Here is a 25,875-nt window from a genome sequence, read left to right as displayed (position 1 = left end):
TCTCCTTTCTTTGCCTCAGCTCATAATAGAACATTAAAAAAAGAAAAAAAGTATATTTTCTTTTAGACCTTTCATAGGTGAATTATGGGTATGTACTAAGAGTGTTGTAAGGATGATGCTCTAAAGATACACAAGAGGCAAGGATAGTGTAGGGAAATATCATATTTTTAATCTTTCCACATAGTAACAGCTATAAATTCACCCACTGGGTAGGCACTGTTCATATTTCATAACATTGATTCTGTCAGATGTGGAACACCTGGCAGCACTTTCCAGACTTGAGCCATGGTAATCCAGACAAATTTCATTTCCTTAGACTCTTGACATAATATTGTCAAATCTTTGTCACTGTTGATATCCCAGTGCCTGCTTTGTTGATTGCAATTTTAATCTGAAATACGTTGTAAGGCTGGTTCATCCATCCTACATTGTATCCATTACCAGTACTGGTTTTAGTATGAAGCAGATTTTTGGGAAAAACAAACAAACAAAACCAAAACACCAAACAAACAAAAACCCACAAAACAAAACATTAAAATTGCTGCAGCTATTGCATTTGTGTCCATAATTATTTCTCTGAAGACTGTAAACTGTGCAGAGTACAAGTATCTGATCAATTTGCTCTCATTCTGTATTGTCCTGTATTCTCCTATTATGTCTTCCCCCCATTCTTTTAACTCTTTTTTGTCTCATTTAATCTCTCTCTTAAATTCCTTTTCCTTTAAAGCTTTCTTTAGCTTCTTTTTGGTATGCACAAAGTACCTGTCAGTGAAGAGCTGTCAACTGTCTGAGCTGTCTGTGGGTATGATAATTACTTCTTATTTGGCCCTTGCCTTTACAGGTTCAACAGTGTTTAATGGAGAACACAGGTGCAGCCTCTCAAAACATGTTTTTCCAAGGTATGGGGGAAAATATACTTTTAAAATTATTAATTTTTTTTGTTAGAGATTTTGTAAAATCTCTGGGACCCCTTAGAATTGTAACACTGTTTTTAATTCAATTACTGCTTGACATGGAAGTTCAGAAGTACTGTCATGGAAACTGGAAGCACGGGCTTTGCACTTAAAAGGTTATGGAGTATGTCTGTTCCATCTGGGTTTCTCATCACTGAAATTATGGTATTCCTCTGTGACATGCCATATAGGGCAGTTAAACCTGCTAGTGAAACCCATATCAGCCGCTGAATCAATCCAATGTCTTCCTCTCTTTCCATGGATGCCACTGCATGGTCACTTGGAACTCAAAATGTGTTGAGGAGAAATGGCTAACCAAAAATCCAATTTTCTTTGAGCTAAGCAAAATGTCTAAGACATTTAGATTCACCTCTGTCACTATTCCTCTTTTAAATACCATGTAGTGTATTTTTCTGTGTGACATTTCAGTGCTAGGTGAAGTTATCAACCTGTGTAGACTTTATCCCATGTTGATCTAGTAGCATAGATTTGTAAGAGTTAAAAGTCATATATATCTTTAAGTCTTCATGAAGTACGGCTAGGTTATAAAAAGCAAATAAATCTTGCCTGGTTCAAAGGCACTCAGGTGTGCACCATGCAGAGTAACTACTCAGGGAAACAAAATACAGGATTACCTCCAATGTCTCCAGTTAGGTGTAGATGTGGCAGCACTCCTTTTCTAAAAGCACTGCCACAGAAATACGCCATGCACACTTCTCACTTCAGGCAAGCTCCATGCATTCATGAAATGCTTTAGCCAGCATGAAACTCTCCTGTAATATGAATCTCTGGAAAGTGTGATGCAAGCACACTCTAGCAGACTGAAACTCCCTAAGTCCAGAAGTAATATCATTACATCCATGAATTTTAAATCTATGTCATTACCAGACCCCATTAGCTGGTAATGTAAATTCGTTATTATTAAATCATGGGTTTGCTCTGTCTAGACATTCACTAAATCAGAGGGTTTCATTTCTCCTTTGCAGTTATGCTTCTGCCTTTTTGGAGGATGACCCTGCCTACAAGTGTTGTTCCACAAGTCCTCTGACAGGCTTCCTTTCCACATGTCGCCGCAGCCCTCGACTGCTTTCTAATGGTTATTATGTTTTGACAAAAGACAGCTTTCTGTCTGATGAAGAGGGTAACGTAACACTGACATCAACCCAGACAAGTGTTACATACAAAGAGAATTTAGTTCGGTAAGAGAACTAGATGCAGATTTTACTAAATGTTGGCAAATGCCTCCACATCTCTGGATTCATCTGAAGGTACCTCTGAGGCTGTTTTGCGTGGCATTAGATCAGTGTTGCTTCTTAATGGGAACATCTCAACTGATTTAGTTTAGGGCATGCAGTGATTGAAATAACCTGACTTTCAGTCATGTCTAATCTTACCACCTAAGAACTCCTCAGTACACTGTTGTTGTTGTAATTGGAGTTCTGTGCAATAATGAAAAAATAAAATTACAGTTCATTTCACCGTTGAAGTGTTACCATTATAAGGAATAAGAAAAAGGTGTGGAAATATATATATATATATAAAAGGTCTGGTCCTGGAATTTTTACTCTTACGATTTCAGAACAACACCAGTTTGGGAAGATATATAAAATGTAATTAAAAAAAAAAGTACAAATACAGGATTCAGGCTGCATAAGATGGGATAAGGTAGGGTAAAACTCGTGGGCAGCATGAGACTGAGACCACTCATAGCAGTATCAAAACTCATTTGGTATCACAACAGCATGATATATTCCCATACTGCTAACACATTCCCTCACATTATTCCAGTGTGCAGCAGTCATTTTTGGTGACAAACCCAGAGTCAAGAACAGATCTAGAGACATAACCCAAAACCTGGTCTTTCATTTTAGTCATGCAAGTTGTAAAGCTCTGTCCTTGTATTATCCCTTGACAATGTGTCTTTTTCTTCTAGTATATTCAGGCGAAGAAAGAAAATCCGTCACTCTCTTGACAGTTTCTTCAGTCTTGGTGCCTCCAGTTCATGTCTCAGCAGCAGTATCCTCAGCAATATGAATTCCTCCAATGCGGATGATCCTTGGCTTTATGGATGCAACAAGCTAGAAGCCAGTCAGAGTGATATTGGTAAGCCCTGACTAGGTACCAAGTAATTGAGCTACAGCATTGCAGTCTATATTTAGTGGGACTTAAGTATCATTTCCTGTAGATTTTACATGTGTTCTTTGCCAAGATATGCAGGTAAAGAATAGATGAACATCAAAACTGTAAGTGGTGAACTGAGCTCTTGCCATTAAAACAAGAGTTATGAGTCCACAAAGACCTTTGTGCCAAAAAGGCATTTTTAGACTGAATTTGAATCCAGAGTAATCACCAGTGACATTTTATGCTGGTGTCATTAATATCTGGCACTGTCTGCTTTTTACCTGATTGTTTTAATAACTTTAGTTTTGTTTTTCTCTGCATATTTTCCCCTGCACACACTGAATCTTCCAATTCCCTATCCCTAACAATCTGGAAGCTTCCCTGTGATTAAGCAATTAATTTCTTCCCCCCACAAAAATCACTGACATAAAGTATCAAAGTATCAAAGCTCTTCTTTTGTGCAGTCTCAGTTACATATGCACTTTTTTTTAGGTGATTCAGACTTTTCTTCTGAATATAATAGCTATGTGCCACAAAGGCAAACTCCAGCATCTAATGGAGACTCTCACACCAAAGATGAGGAATTTCTTCAGCCTGAGAAAACATTCTGTGCTTCACAATCCACCTCTCCATTTAAGATAAATGCAAATGAAAAGACTTTGAGCAATGCAAGTATGTTATATTCTTATTCTGAAATGCCTCATTTTTAGAGTGAATTGAAAATACATTAAGAATGTTGATATTGCCCCTTGCAGAACAGAATTTATTTCCTGAACATACATTTTAAATAGCTGATTAAAAATAATAAAATCTTAGAATTGATATTTACTTCTTCATTCCTCCCTGCTGACATCTTTTCCTCCATTGTTTTCAAGTGATAAATGGAAAAGAAAAAAAAAGTGTAGTGAAGAGGAAAATGGAGGAAAGGGCATGGGAACAAAAGCTGAACTAGACAGTGATTCAGAAAGGCTTGTTTTCTGAGAGCATGGAGAGCACAGTGTCTCTGTGTTTGTGGGGGGAAAGACTCCTGAGAGACACCCAGAGCATGGAAATTAGGTTTCTGCTTTGAATCAGTCTAGGCAAACTCAAGAAGAAACTGAAGAAACTGAGGCTGAAGATAGTCTTTGCAAACACCTCCTGTCATATGTTTAGTTTCTTGAAAACTCATGAAAACTATTTTCCTAATTTTTGTTTTAGAATCCAGGACAGTGCGAAGTGTCCTTTCTCAAATGGTTGTACTGATCATATGTTTAATCATTTTAATAGGTACAAGGTAATTTTTATCTCCTTTATTTGTTGTTTCTGATATTAATGCTTGCTCCATTTCAACCAGTGAATAAAACACAAATTAAGGGTCATGTTTTCTAAGATGCATCTTAGTGTAAAAGTAAGCTTTCATATGATAGTTGATGCAGGCAATATCTGAGCTATGTAGATATGAACAAAAATAAGAAATATGTATGCAAATATAAAAACTACTTTGTAAGTGTGTGTGGAGAGGTGTTCTGAAAGGCTGAGAAGAATCAGAAAGGATCAGTGTCTTTCTAAGTGACCAAAATGAGTGTTTCTTTCAACCTGGGAATACTGAGGTCTTCATTTCTAGAAGGTTATCGTAACGTCTATGGCTTAAGTAATTTAAAGTTTCAAATTTCTGTTCACCTACTCAAATTCAGAGGGTTCATCTGCAAGAACCTTCTCTTGTCCTTCTACCCAGGCTTCATTTTTATTGACCCAAAATGTATCCCTTGCCTTTTTCTAACCTTTATGGGTATTGTTATGTTCTCAGATATTTTCTGGGAGGATTGTCTGCCACTTTGTTGCTGATAATTTTAGTTTGTAAGTACAGACTTTCTTTATATTGAACACACAATATTTTACTAAGTCACATCTGAGGACCAAATTCCATCCTTGAATGTATTTCCATGGCTCTAACTGATGCTAATAAGAGCAATATGTGGGCATATGGGGCCAGAATGTAACCTTCAATCAGTTACAGGATTTTGTATTTAAATTTCACAGTTCTGTTGTCCCAAGATGCTGTTGTGTCATCTTTTTTCAGCCTTGACACATCTTTCAAAACAACAAAGTTTTGGTAAGTGGCTCTAGTGTCATGATGAATTTATATGTGATGAACTTAAAACTTGGAAATTTTATATTGAGGAACAGGAGATTCATGTTGTTTTCATGTCAAATGATAGAAGTGATGATCTGAAGTAATTAATGGATGATTTGTCATTACTGATTTATATTCATGAAAATTTTCTGTTTATTTGGAAAACTTTTCATATTGTGCAGTAAATGTTGTAACACCGATTTGCTAGCAGAAAAGGAAGATAAACCTAATATGCCATAACATAAAGACAGAGGAAGAGTAGTAATTTATGAATCCAAAGGTGTGCTTTCAAGCCTTGCACTGAAGTCCAGTCCCAGGACACCAAACTAAGCCTTTAACTTTGGAAAAATTAAAATCAGCTAACTATGCTGTTGTCCACATCACCACCTTTCAGGGTCTACAGAATTGATATGACTTGATTCCATTACCACAATGCACCTGTAAGGTTCAGGACAGACCTTTAAGGCCTTTGAAATTATGCTGTAGCCTGATATGTTTTAGAAATATGAAATCAGCCTGAGGAATTGATTTAACATGCTGATGTTGCTGTTTCAGATTGCTTTATTTCAAAGTTTTGCATAGAGCTGTAGCTTCTAAATCCTTCTGGAGAAAAAGACTTACATATACTGAAGGTCTGAATTACATCTTTAGAGAAGGCTCATGCGTATGCCTCCATGCTGAAACTCACTAGAATGTGACTAGAATGTACTAGATTTAGGAATTACCATTCTTTCACTTTTTACGTAGTAGAAAATTCTTCTGAGTGTGTAAGATTTAAAATGCTGCTAAAACTAAAACCATTTGGGCTTATCTGAATTTTTATGTGGTGAAATTAATGCTCATAAGGATATTGTTTGATTCTGAAACTGTGTCAGGGTTCAGGAGTTCAATGTATCCCAAGGGCAACAAGACAATCTGGCAGACCTCTTAGCCTTTGAATTGAGTATAGCGGAAGTTAGAAACAAGAAGGGACAACTTGGAGAGCCATATTGCAATGACAGTCTGAGATTTTGAGCATCCAAAGGGCTTGGATACTCAAGGATGGTATGTTACACCTTGTTATTATGCCATTATTCACAGTAAAACGAAGGCCACAAGGTTAGGACTAGTGTGTTTCAAATGCTTGTTTCAAAGTACTTCTTTCTGACTTCCTGAATACTTTAGCCCTGAGTCATAAAGCCATTCATCACAAGACAAAAACAAATACACTCTGAGAGCTTTTCAGTCACTGGTACACAGAGAATACCTCTTTTATGCTTGTCGCAAGAGAGGAATTACCTGCTCAAACAAGTATTCCTACAGCTTAACTAATTTTGGCAAATCAGAACCTATATAGATACTCACTATAACAAACTGTGGTTTAAATCAAGTCAAACAAAAATGTATGCTTTTTTTTTTTTTCCTTCAGAAAATAATTGGAAAGAAAGAATAATTGGTGAGTATACATTTAAGTGTAGAAAGAACTTACATTTTGGGGTGAGCCCTATAACAAAACAAGGTTCAAGCATGCCAGAAGGTTTCCCAGGACTTCTCATTAAACGGTCTATCTGCGGGCCCCTTGCAGTTTCCACTCTGATTACTCCACTTTGCTATCTAAAATTCCTCTCTGATTTTACATGGATCAAATATTTTTTTATTGTTTGACAACAGTTGCTAAAGAGTGTAAGCTGTTAAATGACTAGTGTGCCTCAGCACAGAGAAAACGTATTTTTTTGTAATGGGCAAATCAAGTCCTCTTTTTTCCAGGTTAAACTGAACAGTAGGCCAGGTGCTTTACAGCAAGAGTAATGCAGCATCAACATATATCAGTCCAAAATATCTGGAAAACACTTAGAGAATCTTCTCTCACTTTTATTTTTTCAGTCAACCCTCATCTTCACATTCCAGTTTCAGTTTATCAAGCAATTCTAAGTTTTAGTGGAGCTCAGAACCCTTAAAACAAGATTTACTTGTTGATTTACTTGTACTTGGCCATCACAGTCTTGGTTCCATATTTTCCTTTACCTCTTTATTTTAAAATGATAAAAATTAAAAGAAGGAAGTGGATGGAGCTATGTTCAGGTTTATGTTCTTATAAGTGTTGATAAAACAGCCTCATTCATCAGTTCACTGGATGAGTGCAGTTCAACTTCTGAGATCTAAAAGCAGCTGTGCAGCTGCAGACACACCCTGGAAAACCTTTCAGTCAGTCCTTGAGAAGAGGATGTTCACCTTGAGCATTTCAAAATGGTATGCAGGCATTTGATCACACTGCAGACTTACTGAAGCCTGTGACAAAAAGTACAGCCTACTGATCTAGCCTGCCAAGCAGTGGATGCTACGTCTGGCACTTCTTAAAGCCAGTGGGACTGTTTAACTAAGGGCTGCAACACTGGTGCTTTAAAGATAACTTTGACTCTGAAAGACAGTATCAATGTGAACCAAAGAAGTACAATAGGATGGAGTGGGGAACTTCAGACTTGTTGCCCAATAGGAGTAAACTAAATACAGACTGGCACAAATTACTGCAAGATAGGACATCCAGCATTTCAAAACAACCTATTTTTTGCATTTCCTAAAATCTTAAAAAAAGAGTAGTTACAGCTTGTTTGTTTCAAAATCAGTTCACTCAATTTTCATTTTTCCTTCTCAAATTTATTTTCCTCAGCTCTTCAGCATGGAAGTACTGAATACCTCCTTACAGCCATTGTTACACTTGTTCCTGTCAAGACAAAATAACAGAATTGTTAGCATTCTGTTAAAACCCAATTCATGTTGACTTTATTTTTATTGTAGTCAAACTGCAAGTGAGGCTGTACTTCTTGATGACTATCTGAAAGCAGTCATGTGAAGGAACTACTGTACCTGTAGTCTCTGATGTCCTACACCACTTTGGATAATAACTGGATGGTTAAAAGTGTTTTGTAATCTTCACTGAATCAGGTTTTTTATGAAAAACTGATTTCTTCTGATAATTTATATGTTAATTTCTTCTAACAACATGCTGTTGTTTGGATAGTGCCTGAGTACATGTGGTACCACAATTCAGAGGCTGTGTTGTTTCATGTGTGCGTACTGCCTTTTAGCCTTTATGCTGAGCAGTAAGAAAAGAAGAATGGAAGGAAAAAAAGAAGAAAAGTAGGAGTCAGAATGTGGAGAACAAATAATGAATCTGATTTACCTGGATTCAGGTGAAAAATACAAAATCTGCATGTACTAACTTTAGAACACTGAAACCTGTTTTCCATCTTGGATTTTTGCTGCAACAGAGATTATATTAGACATGGAATCTGTGGATAACCAAAACCTGTTATCTTGTGGCTCCAAGCTTTTAATAATCTGCTTCTTAAAATATTTCCCTGTATGCCAGTTTGTCTAGAACAGCATGGATTTCATCTTCCTGTGCAACAAAACAGTATTAATATGTAAGGATGCTATTGCCCACTAAATCATTCTATGACTAGTGCTGCTTCTAGCCTCCTTGTTCCCTACTGTGCTAAATGCAATGCTAGCACAGCCCCAGACAGTCAATCAGACATGAAATATGCTGCCTGTGGAATGGCTAGGTCTGCCCATGGAGTGCCATCAGGCTGGCAGGCACAATGGCAGAGATTTGAGTTCTGCAGCAAAAGTGCACAAAGGAAAGGTGCACAAGAAAGAGTCAATGAAACTGAAACACCACTGTCTATCCAACTCTGCGTCTAAACCAGACTCAAGCAGCTTAATGCCATAATTCTAGCACTGAAAATCCAAACAAACGGTCCAATGAGGAAAAGGGTCCTTGAAATTAAGTTTTCAGAAGGTAAATATATGCTGGTTATATTTTGAAGATAAGCAGCAAGAACTCAAAGCAGAAAATGCCACCCAAATTATCAATTTTACGTAGTCATTTACTTTTCCCAATACATTAATTTGACTTTCTACGAAAGCAGACCATTTGATGTGACAAGGACCAGGTTTTATCGCTTCAATAAATGGTGACAATATAATTTTCTTCTTCATAAAACTGATGTATTATGTAAATATAATAGTAGTTACAATACTCATCCTCACATTTACTTGTAGTTAATACACCTGAATAATTTTGTCAGTACTAAATAATTCTTCTTTATTTAACTATGGAGAGAACTGAGAGTAAACATCATTGTGTGTATGTGTAAATATGTTACCTATCTTATTACTACTTATGACTCATCCATCATTAGATGCACTTTTATAACTAAAGGATTATAAAGGTCTTTCTGATTTAAATACTTTCTTGGAAGAATAATCTAGAAAATTATTCCAATGCTGAGAGAAAAGTCCAAGACCATAATTGCCTTGTAGTCATCAAAGCAATTATGCTGAAAACTAGAAAAACCTGAATTCACAGTAAACTAGTTAGTTCACTGTAAAATACTGAAGAAAAAGCTGATTCAGCTTGCCAAAATTTTGATCTAAAATGAATTGCTAGAATCTGTCTGTGAATAAATTAGAATTATTTTGATCTGGACAGAGGGAAGTTCTGGGAAAATTTGGCAATTGGAGTCCAAGGGCTAAAAATTAAGATACTCAGGATACTCAGCCCTCTATGATATTCTTTCCTGCTAAATTAACAAAGTTCCATTCAGTTACTAGACTGGTTGGCTTTGGCAGTTCTTGTCCATAGATTCCAATGGACATAAAAGGAAGCCTTGTATTGAGGCTTGTAAAGAAACACAGTATATTCAGCCCTGTTGGATAAAAAAATGAAGCCAGGATCTGCCTGATGAAAAACGGAAGACAACATTTTGCCACCTAAATGATTAAATCCACACTTTCAGACTTTATCTTCTTCTTACTTCTTGCTGCATTCAACTGAATTTCAGGGTCATTCTAGAGTACATATCATCTAGTGCTTTATAGCAACAATGTTTGTGTTGAAAAGAACAGTAGCAAGCATGGTGATGGTATTTACAATATCCCTTTACTTAAAAAATTCCAAGTCTGTAAGCAAATCTGGTTTGTATTTACCCTGGAAGCATTACTCATAGAAGTCAAACCATACAAATATTGACTTTTTAATTTAAATTATATGAAATAAACCACACTGGTACAGAACGCAGGTATGGCCATTTAGTCCAGTTCTGCAGAATCTGCTCTTTAATGTATTTTGTTGTGAATTAGCTGCGCTGTTTTTTAACACCTTTGCACTTTTTAATAAACACTGAGCAAGACTATTACTCCATTTTAAATTATTTGCTTTTTATGGTTTCTCATGCTATTTTTAATTTTCCTTATCTCTGGAACTTGCACATCAGTAAAGTTCTTCCTGTTTGCATTTATTCCCTATATATGAAGGTGCTGTCAATAATGAGGATTATTATTAGGAATTGCATATATTTCAATTAGTTTGTTATTTGTGATCTTATGTCCTACTCTGTAGGTTGTCTCTCCCTGTAGGAGAGAATTTATTGGTACTTCAGTGTGAACATGCAAATCTCATTTTGTTATATTTATTAACTGTTACCAGCATAGAACATAATAATAATTACTATTAATAAAAACAACCAAAACCACAATATGCTGAATTTCTGAATTACCATATTTTCCATGCATCAGAAAATTCTTCTGAGTGTGTAAGATTTAAAATGCTGCTAAGACTAAAACCATTTGGTCTTATCTGAATTTTTATGTGGTGAAATTAATGCTCATAAGGATATTGTTTGATTCTGAAACTGTGTCAGGGTTCAGGAGTTCAATGTATCCCAAGGGCAACAAGACAATCTGGCAAACCTTTTAACCTTTGAATTGAGTATAGTGGAAATTAGAAGCAAGAAGGGACAACCTGGAGAGCCATATTGCAATGACAGTCTTGAGATTTTGAGCATCCAAGAGGCTTAGAACTACAACTTGGATACTCAAGGATGCTATGTTACACCTTGTTATTATACCAAAAAAAAAAAAAATCATAATCCAGGATTATAAACCTCATTCTGAAGAGGCTGCAGTTTTAAGGGCAAGTTACCAGTGTGATTATTCTACTGCAGTATCTAGTATTGCCCCATGTGTGCTAGGCCACAAGGTTAGGGCTAGTGTGTTTCAAATGCTTGCTTCAAAGTACTTCTTTCTGACTTCCTGAATACTTTAGTCCTGAGTCATAAACAAAGCTGTTCATCACAAGATGAAAACAAATACACTCTGAGAGCTTTTCAGTCACTGGTACACAGAGAATACCTCTTTTATGCTTGTCCCAAGAGAGGAGTTACCTGCTCAAACAAGTATTCCTACAGCTCAACTAATTTTGGCAAATCAGAACCTATATAGATACTCATTATAACAAACTGTGGTTTAAATCCGGACATACAAGTACAAGACCAGAAAGTGGGTTTAGATCTGATCTTATTTCTCATTATCCCATTCTGCTTATTTGGCAATAAATTAAACTTATTTACCCAAGTGGAATCTGTTTTGCCCATGATAATAATTGATGATTGATCTCCTTGTCCTTACCTCAACCCACCAGTTTTTTGTCCTCCTTTCTCCCCGTCCTGTTGAGTCAAGGTCAACCCACCACACCCTACTGTTTAGCTATTTAGCTCATTCCAAATTTTACTTTTCTTTCTTCAAAACTATCATACGGAATCTCTGCAAAAGGGGTGAAAAAAAAATCCATGTTTTTAGCATAATGAAATATTGCAAGTATTTCTGTGCAATGCATTTATAAAACTGGACACAGCAAGAGCAAGATTTTTTGGGCTGCTTTTCTTCATTACCTTGATTAAGAGCTATGTGCAAGGTAAAAAATTAATAGTCCTAGGGAAAGGCGCATTTATAAAAGTAATTATTTGAAGAAGCCTGCAATTTGATATGAAATAAATGGGTAGGTAGTGGAAGGCTTCACCAGTGTCCCTTCTTTAATCTCTGTTGCTGTGTGGAGTGGCTGTGGCCCATGTGGTGATGTCATCCAAACAGCTGTGTAAACATCCCTGTCCTCAGCATGGATTTGTTACTTAGTCAGTCAGACAGACCAGGAAAAGAACAGGGGAGTTAAACTAAAGTACATTAACTGCTTCTGCTCCTCTATGCATCCATAAAGGAGCACTTTCTGCTCCCCACAAATCCTAGTAACGTTAACTTAATGGCACTTCCTTTCTCCTGTCCTCTGCATAGTAATGCATTAGAAAGTTGCAGAGTGGCTTTGGGGAGTTCCATTTATTACAGCAGAGGTAACAACTTCATAAATTAGTTTGATAATTGAATAAAAATAAAAATACTACAGCCTTATTTAAACTTCCATGTGAATTTCCTGTTAGTAGAAGATGAGCTTTATGCTTGATTAGAACTTCAGGTTATTAAAGACCTGTTAGCATACTTCCCTTTCTTTCCACTTTCATCCAGTGACAATTGTGCCAGTTTGTGTTCTGTAACAAGTTTTGGAGTCGCTGATGAGGGCTGTTAAAAGGTCATGATCAAGGCAATTAACAGGATATATGAATTTACAAAGAAGAAAACAATTTAGGTATAAAAAAAAACACAAAACAATTTCTTTATCTTGAGATCAAGTGTACACTATGTTAAAACAACTTCTGCACTGCTGAGTTTGACTGGACGCAAACTAGTGGTCAGCAGGTCAGGATTAGATGAAGGACTCCATATGAAGCTCGTAAGTGACCTCTTGAAACATATAGTCCCACCTAGTTTCTTTGAGGTTTAACGAGCCATAACATTGCCAGTGGAGAACCTGTTTAATCAAGGATGTGAAGCATTGCTACATCATTATATTAACTGTAAAATCGAAAATGTCAGGCATGAGAATGTCATGGTGGAATCGCCATCCCTGGAGGTATTTAAAAGACGTGTAGATGTGATTCTTAGGGACATGATTCTTCGGGTGGGCAGACGAAAGATCTGTGCCTCTGTATTTCATATATGATTGCCCAGTGAAAGAAAGGGGTCAGCAGCAGCCAGAGTAGTAGACAGTTCACTTCTGGATTACACAAAAACCATTTTGCTTCTCGGGCAGGTACACAAGGACATGACAAAGCGAGTACAGAAAAATCACGAAACCTGACGGAACGGCTGCCGGGGCAGGCCCCGGGGCAGAGGAGCCGGCCCGTGGCACCCGCCCCGCCTGCCGTCTCCCGGCCGGGCCTGTTGCCATAGCAGCGCGGGGCGTCCTGTAATGGCGGCGGTGGTAGCCGGAAGCTAAGGGCAGCCATGGTGCGGAGTGAGTGTCAACGAGAACCGCTTTCCTTCCCTCCCCCGGGCCCCTTCCCTCCTCTCTATGACATGCCGCACTCCCTGGTCACCACACTCCCCCTCCCCACGCTTGCCCCCCTTTTCACTATCCCCACACCCCTTGGCAGCCTCTCTGTCCTCCTGCCTCCATTGCTCTTCTCACTTGCCTGGCTTATCTGTTTGCCCTCCCCCCCTGGTAATAACCCATTTTATTTCACAGCACAGAGGTGCTCCTAAAACAGCCACCACACAGCAGCAGGACCTTTGGGTATGTGGGGCAGCCCCCTGCAAGGAGAGATGCTTGATGGGGTGGCTTGTGTACGGGCCTTGAGCTGTCAGTGCTGTCCCTTCCCTGCAGTTACAGATTTTTAATTTTTATTTTTTAATTTTAGAATAGAAGTGGACAATGTAGACACTATCAGAGATGTAAAAACCACCTGGATGAGGTTATAATATACCATACTATTTCTTATGAATCTATTATATATTTAAAAAGAAAGGCAGCGTGATCTAAAAGACTAAGTACACACACAAATCAGTCAAGGAAAAAGCTACTATGGAATTCCCTTTGTCTGTGATTTTCCCTATAATATATTTTGATTGCATACTGTCACTGGACTGCCAGTCCCTTGCTGGGCTAAAATCGTGCTTTGGAAAGGAACTCCTTCTCTCTGTAGGAAGCTGGCAGATGCCCACTTGGAGCAGGCACTGCCTGAAGGAGAATGGCTTCATCTCCTGAACAGCATGGTATGAATCTTAAAATCATGGTTGAATACTTCACTTTTCTGAAATGCAGGCTCCCCCACTGTTTCTTGATATACCTGCAGCTGTCTACCTGCTTATTCTTTCAATTCTTTTAATCCTTTTCCTCGTATCTGCTCTTTTTTGAGATAACCATATAATTTTTGGAACTGGAGCTATTAAATCTTTCAGATCTGTTTTCTCCAGTTGATTGATGTCATCTCTTGTTTCCTCCTGCATTCATAGGAACGTGAGAGTATTTGTGATCTCTCAGGTCACTGGCCCATTCTCCTGTTGCTGCACACCACATGAGACAACCTGGTTAATGAACTTCTCATTGAGATGTAATGTTACAGTGTTTTGTCCTAGAAAAGCTTTTACTTAAAATGTGTTGTTTTCTCTTGCAAGTTTGTTGCCCTCGTTCCTCTTACATGAACTAGATAGCGTACAAAATGTCAAATACTCAAACATTACCCCATAACAGCTCCCCAAAATAGGTCTTTAAAGCTCCACTGTTGCTTCCATTGGGAATTATTGCCTCTGCCTTGTAAAACAGCTGGTAATGAAAGTGGACATCTTTGCATAATTGCTTCAACAATCACTTCAATTTTCTTTTCATCAGCAAAGAGAAATCTGTCTGTAATAAAGCTCTGTCAGAAATAGTTTATATGACTTCTTTTTGTATAAAAGTATAAAGCATAATATTGTCTCCAATATGGATGTATGGAGATTGTGGAACATTGTTTTCTTGCTCAGAAATACTTGTTTGCACTGGAAATACTGCTACCAAACACGTTAGTAAGCAGTCTGGGGTTTTTGGTTTGTTTGTGGGTTTTTTTGTTGTAGGATGGTTTCCTTATTTTAGTGGTTTTTGTTAGTGTTGCTGTTGTTTTTCAGTAGGGGCTTTTTTAGTTGGTTGAGTTGGGTTTTGGGGGGGTTTTGTGTGTGTGTCTTCTATTGTTTTTGTGGGTTTTGTTGGGGTTTTTTTGGTTTTGTTTTTTACTTTCCATCAGATTTGCCAAGTAACTTACTAGAAAACCCAGTGATTTTCATATTTTCTGTGATGACTAAAATATTTGGTTATTATTGTTGCAATTTCCCCCCCTCTTTTATCTATTAATTGAATCAGGTTTAAATAATGTCTTGTTAAAGGGGACAATGGTTGTTCAGATTCAGCAATCCTGCCCAACATGATTAAAAAAAGAAAAAGATATTTACCTTTTCCAGTGTGCTTTATGTACAGACAGGATTCCCTCTTCCATTAATACCGGTATGTAAATCATATCAGAGGAAACTCTGCTGGACATAAGGAAGATTTAACCCTGGTCATCTGTAATAATATGTAATATTTGCAAGACCAGTTCCACCCCTTTCCCAAAGCCTGTAGATAGAGGAGCTGCACTGACACATGCAAGTTTGGGCTGTATTGCCATCCAGTTTACTCAGCTTGTAGTAGACTAGCCTGTGTGAAATGTTTGCAGCCATTCCAGGACCAATAATAAAAATGGATGATTTCACAAAACCTCCTTGAGGCAAAGAGGCAGTGAAAGAATAGTTTTAATTAATGTGCAGTGGGAACAATTGATTTTCACAGATCTCTGTATAATTTTTCATTTTTACTTATTTTACTTCAGAGCCTTTTGAAAGGCTTGCTAGTGCTTGGGGGGGAGGTTGGTTGTTTTGGTTTGGGTTTGATTTTGTTTTTTTTTTTGTTGGGTTGTTTGGAGGTTTTTTGGCTTTGTTTGGTGTCTTTTTTTCATTAACCATGATGAAAAATACCTATGCTAATTTGATGAAACTTTTTTTTTTTTTTTAATCGGTACATGACTGTAGTTGACTGATTGTCAAGGCAAAGCAAATTCTATTTCTTTTTTGGTGCGTTGGGCTGGAAACAAAGTAATAGCATGTAGCTTAAGAGTGAGGACTGGTTCTCACAGAATTTCTTTACCTTCATTATACTGAGCCTTTTCACTGTGTGAAAAGGTTGCCTGGCATTAAATATTATTACCTCATAACTCTGAACCCAAGTCCCTGGTGTTTTTTGGTCACTGAAACTCCTTTACTGGCTGCTAATGAACTTATAGTGCCTAAAAAATACTCAGGATTAAATTTCATTCTAACATGAACATTTATAAGCATGAATTAGTTATGACTTTGCCTCAAGTATGAAAAAAAGTAAAAAAATATCTGCCTACTTTCAACAAGTATGCTGCTTATTTCTGTGCACACTGTGCTGGTAGAAGAATATGATGACACACTGTAGCTAGTTTACTTCCTCCCCTACTGCTGTCTGTGATGTGAACATCTGGCATCAAGAAATGTAAGAGCATAAACCACTCCACTGCATGTCTACATGAATCAATCCGAGCTATGCTGAAAACTGTGGATGACGGATTAATTTTTTGCAAGGGTGGTATCACACTTACTGAACACTCAGCAGTTTTCATCTGGATTTTTCTAAATATTACAGGTGACATGAGAATATTTCACAAATGATGTGAACTTCATCTGGGTTGGCTGAAACTTCTTGGTACTCGATGTCTTTTCTAGCAGATTTTAGTGTTCCTACCAGATAGCTATTGGTATGGTGAAACAGAAGTTTTTAATGATTTTATGTTGTTCCTAAGTCAGATGGCAGAAAATGGCTAAAGGGAGATATGACATCTAATGTTTCTTTCAGTCACTGAAGATCTTATTAGAAGACGTGCAGAACATAACAACTGCGAAATTTTTTCACTGGAAGAAATCTCTTTACACCAGCAGGAAATAGAAAAACTGGAGCATCTTGACAAATGGTGTCGAGATTTAAAAATTCTCTATCTTCAGAATAATCTAATTCCAAAAATTGGTAAGTGTCCTCTTGTTATGATCTAGAGATCATCCGGTCTAACCCCCACGGGCTAGAACATGTGGTGACTGGGAGAAGTTGGTGAACTGTAACACAAATTACACTATGAGGGTGATGTGGGAGTATGTGTGACTCTATTTTGTTCATACTGAAGCCATATAAATCCTTAAAAAAGAAAATTTAAAAAGGGGAAAGGACTTTTCTTGTATTAGCCTTGTAGATAAAAGATCTTTAAAAATTAAATGTGCATTAGGGAAGCCAATCTTATGAGTGTCTAACTAGAGACTGATCCTTTCTGAATTTCATGACAAATGAAATGTTTCAGCATATCCGTTTTACAGATTTCTGATAAAAATTAAGTTCTTTTTTTGTTTGGTTGATTGGTTTTGTTTTGTTTTCAGACAGCTTCTTGGATTATGGCTTTTTCTTAATATTAAAATATTAGTGCCCAGTAACCTGAAATATATTCTGATTTGTCCTTATTTTTCTGCTTTATTGTTTCTTTGAAGTAAGCAAGTAAAATGATAATGCCTATTCCAATGAAGAAAACTGAAATAATAGATCTATGTTTTGTTACAGAAAATGTGGGCAAACTAAAGAAGCTGGAATATTTAAACATAGCTTTGAATAATCTTGAAAGAATTGAAAATCTGGAAGGTCAGCTTATAAACAAACCATTTTGCCTTTTCATATTGAAACACTGAAGCTATGACTTACTGTAAAAGAGGGTGGAATCCATTAAGTGTGTCCACCAGTAAAGGTACGCAGAAAGAGCCTTTTTGTGTGCAGCATTTCAACAAATACTTTAGAGCAAGTGCTTCCTACAGCTGGAGTTTTGTCATTCAGTTTTCTTACCTGTATCATAACTTGCTTTTTGCATACTCTTACCATCATTGCCAGCTGTGATAGCTCTATTCGTTAGTACTCTACAAAATGGGAATTCAAATTGTGCATGAAATTGGTATTTCCCCATTTGATAAAGATAATTCGTTACACAGCGTAGTTGGAACAATGCTTCTTTTTTTTTAATTTTATTTTAATGCACTGCAGACTTAAAACTCTCTTGTGTAACATTTCAGCAGTCATTTTCAACAATCAGGTGTCGCACACAAGAAGGTTCTACTCTGTGCACACATGACATTGGCAATCTAGGGTATTTTTAAGAGTTTTTCAGATTACTCCTTTCTTTATTGCATTAAGTCCTGTTTGTTTTAACTGTGTTTAATTCTTTCTTCTGTCTTTCTAATGCATGCACAAAGATCTATCATTTTCCAAGATCCAAATCAAAGATTTAGAGCTACCCATAAACATATTACATAGTAATTGATTAATTTCTAAATTGATTGTTTTCTCTGTCTTGATTCAGATTAGGCCACTTGCTGTATCTTAAAATGTCCACCTTGATAAGGAAACAAAAAATACGGTTTTGATTGTTCATTTGTTTGTTTGTTTTGGTATAGTTTAGTTGGCTTGGTTTGGTTCATTCTTTAAGTCAACAAGCAGATTCAAGATGATGGCTTAAATAAAAAAAAAAAAACAAATAAGCTAAACACAACTTTGTGCAAGTTGAAGAAGTAGGCAGTAGATTACATGTTTGTCAATTTTTTGAGAAACTTACATCTGTTCTCATGCCAGTAAATTTTAAGTTCCTCTATCAGGCTGCGTTATTTATTACTGTGATTTGTCATTTACTGAGGAATCGGAACCTTTGGGAATAAGCCTTGAAAAAATTTGGGTTATTTAAATCCCTTAATAAATCATTTTGAGTTATTTATTTTCTTTCAGCTCCATTATGCATAAAATACCAAACAGACCTGCAAAGGGAAATAAGTGATTGCAATGATGAACATTGAAGTTGAGATTGCTCTGAGCTAAACTTTTTTACTCTTAGTGTCAAGGTTATAATTCAGGGACAGAGGCTGATAAATTTTGGGTATAGATTTCCATTTTCTTAGATAATTTAATATCTGTTTTGTTTAACAAACAACGATTTCTCGCTTGTATTTGCAATTCATTACAGCTGAGGCCATAGAATGGAAAACCTTGACTTGGAATGAATTTTTAGAAAACCTTATCTTTATACATGAATAATGTTAGCTAAGATTAACAGTAGATAGAAATTAAACTCATAACTGAATTTGTTCTCCTGAAGCAGTTAGAATCTCTTCTAGCTGTATGGTGAAGATTCAGTTGAGGAAGGAGCACCAGGGAAATCAGACTGTGAAATGTCCAGCTTATCCAAAAATGAAACCATCATCTAGTATACCAGCACTGACCACAAATTTTGATAGTAATTAAACCAATACTAAGTTTTGATATTTTTTATTTTACCAAGCTTTCTTTTTTCCTTTCTATAAGTATTGTGACCTCACAAACTAGAGCGATGAGTTACTCTTTGACTTGTTGCTTGGAAAAGATGTGTTCTAATAGGAAAAAAAATAGTAGAGAGAGAACAAATGCAGGCAGTTTTATACTCAATTGCACATACATGTGTGTTTCGTGTGCATTTATGCTGTGGACAAATTGAATTAAAGTTTTTTCAAACAGGCTGTGAGGAACTGAGGAAGCTTGACCTGACGGCAAATTTCATTGGTGAACTCTCCAGTATTGAAGCCCTAAAATACAATATACACCTGAAGGAGCTGTTTCTAGTGGGTAACCCATGTACTCAATTTGAAGGTTATAGACAATTTGTAGTGGCAACTCTTCAACAATTAAAAGTAAGATTAAGAAATTAAATTCATATCCAAATAAGTAATGATCATTGTTGGTGGAACATACTAATCCCAAACGAAATAAATGTCTCTGATAGGAAAGCTAGTAGCATTTTTATTACTGCCCACTGGAAATTAAAACTCTATTTTGAAGAATAAGTGACTACAGTAAATATGTGATAATAAATTGGTTCAGTTTTGACTAAAATACAAAATATATTTTTAAGTTATTTTCATGATCGCAAGAAGTTACCAGGTTGTTGCTACCATACTGACCATATGTATAAAACCTATAGTGTAAGGCAGCAGAAATATAGAATTGCTGTAAAAATACACTGTATTGCATTGGCTGTAAATAAAAACTTTGGGATTGTGGTTTTGTGCAGTGATTGAAGTGATGTCATGATTTTCTGTCATTGAAACAAGCAGAGTCCTGAAATATGCTCGCACAATTTCCCCTGGACAAACACAGGCACTTGCTTAACTTATTAAGGATAGATTCAACTAACTTAGTTGGCAATAAGCTAACACATCAAAAGCAGTAATTTTATAGTAGCTTCATTAGTTGAATTAAGGTCAGATAAATATCAGAAATGACTGAAAGGACTCTACTGCATAGTCTAATAAACCCAATTGAAATTCCTGGAAAATGCAAAAAGTAGCTCTCAGACATGCAAACCCACTTTCAGATCTGAATAGCAGCTTAGTGTTAATTCTTTTTGATATGGTATAACTTACTGTTGTGGAGGTTTTTAATCTTATGCAGAAGGCAATCTCTAAAAATTAGCCTACAGTTTGATTGCTGTATTGATTTGAATAAGTTTTAAATTTCTCACATACCGATATTGATTTTTTCCCCTTTGGGAAGTGTTTGGATAGTAAAGAAATAGAACGGTCAGAGAGGATTCAAGCACTTCAAAGCTACCCAGAAGTGCAACAGAAAATCAGGGAACAAGAAAAAGCTTACCTTCTCAAGAGGGCCAGAGAAAAAGAAGAGGCTCAAAGAAGGATGCAAGAAAGAGAGATCAAGGGACAAAAACAAGTGGAATCCAAGCTTGGATTTGACAGGTAACAGTAAGCTGCAACAGTTTGTATGTAAATGACATTCCTTCTTCATTAAGAATTTTGTCTTGTGAAATACTTCATATAATTCCAATTAATATTTTTTCTTTATTGTTGATTCTAGCAGAATTATTTTTTCTCATGAATGTTATCTCTAATGAAAAATATAATTATTTACAACCATAATTAATCACTGACAGTACAACATAATTTTTGTTCCAAAACTCCCGGTTAAATTGTCTGGGTGCCAAAATAGAGTAATTGGTAGCTTCCTCCAGGAGAACAGGTAGAAATTGTTATTTAAGGTAATGCAGGGGTTCCACCAAAAGCAGCTGTTCACGTATCATCTATTTTCCTTTAGAGTTACGGAGACCTAAACTGATTATTTCAAATCTTTCAAGATGTAAAAGGCTATGGAATATTGATTTCTATACTTGTTCCACCTAATATCACTGAGATGCCTAGACAGCAGAAGAATTTTTTGTCTGTGGTCATTGTCCACTGCAGTTGGCATCCATTTTACTTTATATCCAATAAATACTAAGATCCATGGAACTGGCTATGTAACTTTGTCCTTGTATCTGTATCACAAAATTAATTTCTGAACATTACAGAGGCTTAGAGTAAGGGGCGGAAAATGGTTCAGGTTCTAAGATGGCACTTCAGGAAATGACTAAGTAAAATGTTGCTACCCTATAAATTTCTACTTTGCTTCTGCCTGATACTTGAAATATGTGAGTATTGTACCATTACAACATTACATCACTTGAAAGCTGTGAGGGTACCTAAAAATTCTGCTCTTGAAATTAAATCTCTTGAACTATCTATTAGGGTTTTCAGATGGTTAGGCAAAACCACAGTATCACTTCTTAGGTGAAATTACAGTATCACTTCTTAAGTAAATGAAAACTATTATGTTAAAATATGTTTTGTTGATTGCTGAAGGAAACAGAGCAGAGAATGTTATCCAAATGTATAAGATACTGTTCTTCATAGGAATTACAGATCTATTAGTATTAGTTTAAAAAATATTGTTGCAAGAATTCATTATCCAGTACTGTCACTCTTCCTTCATTTCATTGGGATAATATTCCATGTGATCTTGTGTAGCCCAGACTCCCTACAGGACAAAGAAAATGATAAAGAAGGAGGTGAAAAACAAGAAATGGGGGGAACAGTTGAAGATGATGAAGAAGACCGAAGATTTTGGGAGGAGCCCACACCATATACTCCAGAATCTAGATTAGAAACTCACAGATATATGGAAGAAAAACGGAGAGCTAAAGACAATGTAAGGTATGTTTTTGGTTTAATATATTCTATAAACTGAAGAAAGGGAAATTTTCAAAGGTACAGGGGAAAGGTAACTGACTGCCTTACATTAAACATTACTAAAAACTAGCAGCTTAAATGTCTGTTGCAAATATGCTTGTAAAATCAAATTGTTTATTTTGTTTGGTTTAATTTATTAAACTATATTTATGATATCCTTTATTTTTGTTTTTCTTCAAAAAGAATTTTCAATCGCATTTTATGGGCTTTAGTAGTTTGACTTTTCTGTCAGCTAACTAATACATTTTGTGTAATATTCTTGCTAAAACCATTTATCTAGAGTGCAGATTGCATTATATAAATGCCCTACAGGCCATGAAACAAAATATTTGCACAAGTGACATTTCAAGGACTTTTCCTATGTGACTTAGAAATTTTTTCCACATACTTTATCAAAGATACTCATCCCAAGTAATAAAATTCTTCTTGTTATCTATGCTATTTGTCATGGTGAATATGAAGATGTCTGGCCCTTGAAAAGCCTTTAAAACTTTCTAATGTTGGCACTGGTTTTGCTGAACATGCAAAAGTAATGCAGACACTAGCAAAAATAATTATTTTATTGCTTCTGGATTATCAGTTTTACAAACATTGTAAGCAAAGTATTTTTTCTTTTTTTTGTTCCCTTTTTCTTTTTCTTTTTTCTTCCCTATGTAACAGCATTTGTGCCAGAGACTTTTAGCTGTTCTTTTTCAGGGCATGTGTTTTAAAAGATTTATCAGGCCTAAGTATTAAAAAAGTCAGTCCTAGAGAAGTCTGCAAGAAATATGGGAATTCGCATAACTTGTGGCTATCATTAATTCAAGGTTTAGCACTTTCCTAGAATATATACTGTGAAACCCAGGTTCCAGATAGAATTTTGGTATGTTTGGGAATGCCTTGGTAAAGAAAAGCAAATGTGTTCGAAATGTTTCCTTAAGTAGCACTATAATAAAGACAGAATAATTCCTTTCTGGATTTTTCATAAGTTCCAAGGCATTTAAAGAAGTCAAAAGTCCTTTCATGATTTAGTTTTGGTGGTGAGATTTTTGTTAGGTAGCACATGAAAGACGAGAACTGAAAAGTGCCCCACACAGCTTCAAATCATCTTTGCTGGTAAAAAGAAGCCTAAATGTAACATAAATGTAAGTTATTCAGTATATAGGGATGTTTGTTTTAGTTTAAGGTTGACATGAACTCATTCACACCAGTGCTAAATTTGAACCCTTCTATGACATGGTAGCACGCATTAAATTTTTCATCTGGGTTTTGTTGTACAGTTGGTAACAAACTGAGTGGCTTTGGCTGTTGCCAAAGGAGTGAATATTTGCAATTTCTTTCAAAGAAAATTCAGACAAGTATAAAATCATTTGCAACTGAAAGGCACACAGGGTCTCCTTTAGCTGCTCATTGCCAGAACAAGACCTATTAGCTCATTTCAGCACAGTATTAAAGATACCTTAAACCCTGATGATTATGACATAACTGAACTTGCCTTAAAATGGTTCACATGACCCGACATATTTAATCTAGAAACAGATTAGTAAGAGCTGAAAGAGGTCAAGATATAATTTCCTGAAGCATTCACTTTGCATCTGTCAAGAGCAGGCGTTCAGGTGTAGAAACTGATAGCCCAAAAATTCCATATTAAAGCTCTGACTTACTCTATAGAATAATATTTAATGCATGGATAGCTGTGAATCTTTCTTAAACAGAAGTTGATTTCATCTAGTCATTCCGGTAGATCCACTTGAATGTTTTTATTCCTTCTTCAAATGCAATGTATTTATAAACCTTTTTTTTTTTCTTTTTTTACCATGGGTGGGTCTAAATGCTTTATTTCCTTCACTAGTGATTTATCTTTAGAGTTCTCCTGCATTTAAAACAAGAAATTGGTTTGGGAACACTAAAAGCAATGTATTACTGTTGACCGGTATGCCAGGCATTTGTTCAGTAAAAGTAATTAAATTGATATGTATAAAAAAATTCTTAAGAATTGCTTGCACATACTAATGACACGTCACGATTACTATAACCATTCATGAATAAGAAGAATGTCCCATTTCATGTGTTTAAGCAATCCACTGATTTCTTAAAATTTACCTGCAAATCTGATATATTACTGTTTGATAATGCATATTGTAATATGCAGAAGGAAGTTATTATCAATGTAAGACATAATGTTACAAAGCATTTGCTCATCTGTAGATGATGCCTTTAATGTGCCACTGGATTTCTGATTTAATCTGATTAGTTCTTGAAATAAATTGTAGCCTTTACATCAAATACCAGATAATTCTTGTCTCTTACCATCATCTTCATTCTTTTTTTTTTTTTTTTGGTATTAAACATGAAATATCAAAATGTGAAATTATCAACCATATTTCTTTCTCTTTTGTTAAGGGAATCAAAAAGGAGAGAGAAGCCTCTCCGGCCACTGGTCACAGCAGAAGGAAAAGTTCTGAATGTGAATGTGCCAAAGTATGTAAAATTGAGAGGTTAAACAGAGTGACTTCTTTACAGATTATTTGTCAAATAATTCAAGATATGTAAAAATATAAAAATGAGAGGGCTGACAAATTCTCTTTGCAGTGTTATATTCCTGGTGGGCAAACTAGCTTCTTAATTCCAATGCTGTAAAAATAATTATTTTTTTAGTAAATAAAGTGTTGAAGGTCGTTTAGTTTAACATTTTGATCTTTAAACAAGAACTTGTTTTTCTCTAAAAGGTGTAACATGTTTTACTCTCTTCTCTTCTATGGTAAGGCTCTCTTTTTTGGAGCATTTTTTCCATTTTGGCTGTTGAAGATAAATATCTATGAATAGCCACTTTAAATGTGGAAAAATATGTTCAAGTAATATTTCTAGACAAAATCATTCTGTCCTTTGATGGCAGATGCAAAATTGGCAGATACTGGGAAAGATACATAATTAACTTCTATGGCACGAGGTCCTGTGGTACTGAATGAGGTCACTAGCAATAGAGGCAGGTGATACAGGGAAGTGTCTTGTATTTTATTGTTGACAAAGGCACCTGGGTATCCAAGTGTTGTGGCATCAGTTTCAAGGGATATCAGCCATTCATTGTCATTGATTTCACTTGAATCAAGACTTCATTTTCTAAAGGGAAACAGGAGACAGAGTGCAAACATTGTTTCCTTAGAAATGGATTCCCAAAGAGCCTCCTACAGGAGACTGTGATCAAAAAGTGGCATACAATGGGCCACTTAACTGTCTGATGTCCTCTGAACAAGTTTTTCCATCTTAACTCTGAGTTGGCTGCAAAATCAAAGCTAAGAACATGCTTATTGTCACCATGAAGCATGCTTTCTAAATCTTGGAAATTCATTAATCCATGCAAATTCAAGAAATTTGAAAGCCTGCGTTACAGGGTCAGTGCATAATTTTCAGTGGCATAGGAAAAATTAAAGGTAGTAGCAGAAGAACTTAAGTTTATTCCACCCATATCATTGGGTGGAATAAATATTATATTGATGTACTTTTTTCATAAAAGCCTGTGGACTCAAAAAAACAACAAAAAATTAGTTTAAGGAAACAATTCTAAATAATTCTTGTGTTAGTAGAATTTGATTATGCCTCTAAAAAGCAGAGACCTTTAGAATAAAGCTCCAGCTATCTTTTCAGAAGAATTACAGTCTGATGGATTTCCCTGTTAGCAGCAGTCCTGTTTGTGTCTCCTACATTTTCAGGATTAGAATTTTGTCTGGATGTGCCCACGTAAGGCCAGATCAGTGAGCAGTTTTTGTCATGGCTTCAACATGAGTATCACGAGCTCTTCAGTGCAATCTGGCAGTGCATTGGAGAGACATAAAT

At 36.1% G+C, this 25,875-nt stretch overlaps 1 protein-coding gene across 1 annotated transcript in view; it reads left to right on the top strand.

Annotated features, from left to right (window-relative positions):
* The first annotated feature begins 804 nt into the window (after positions 1–804).
* LOC128970195 (dynein axonemal assembly factor 11-like) overlaps positions 805–25,875 on the top strand; it is a 42,931-nt gene continuing 17,860 nt past the window's right edge. Inside the window, exons 1-9 of the mRNA XM_054385290.1 lie at positions 805–899; positions 1,940–2,152; positions 2,887–3,056; positions 16,787–16,954; positions 17,534–17,611; positions 19,502–19,674; positions 20,537–20,736; positions 21,841–22,026; positions 24,445–24,522. Of these exons, the coding sequence (XP_054241265.1) occupies positions 805–899; positions 1,940–2,152; positions 2,887–3,056; positions 16,787–16,954; positions 17,534–17,611; positions 19,502–19,674; positions 20,537–20,736; positions 21,841–22,026; positions 24,445–24,522 (1,361 nt within the window). The remainder of the gene's footprint in view (positions 900–1,939; positions 2,153–2,886; positions 3,057–16,786; positions 16,955–17,533; positions 17,612–19,501; positions 19,675–20,536; positions 20,737–21,840; positions 22,027–24,444; positions 24,523–25,875) is intronic.

This window comes from Indicator indicator, chromosome 12, assembly GCF_027791375.1.
Source record: "Indicator indicator isolate 239-I01 chromosome 12, UM_Iind_1.1, whole genome shotgun sequence".
Taxonomy (NCBI): Eukaryota; Metazoa; Chordata; class Aves; order Piciformes; family Indicatoridae; genus Indicator; species Indicator indicator.
This window is presented reverse-complemented; position numbering and strand designations above follow the sequence as displayed.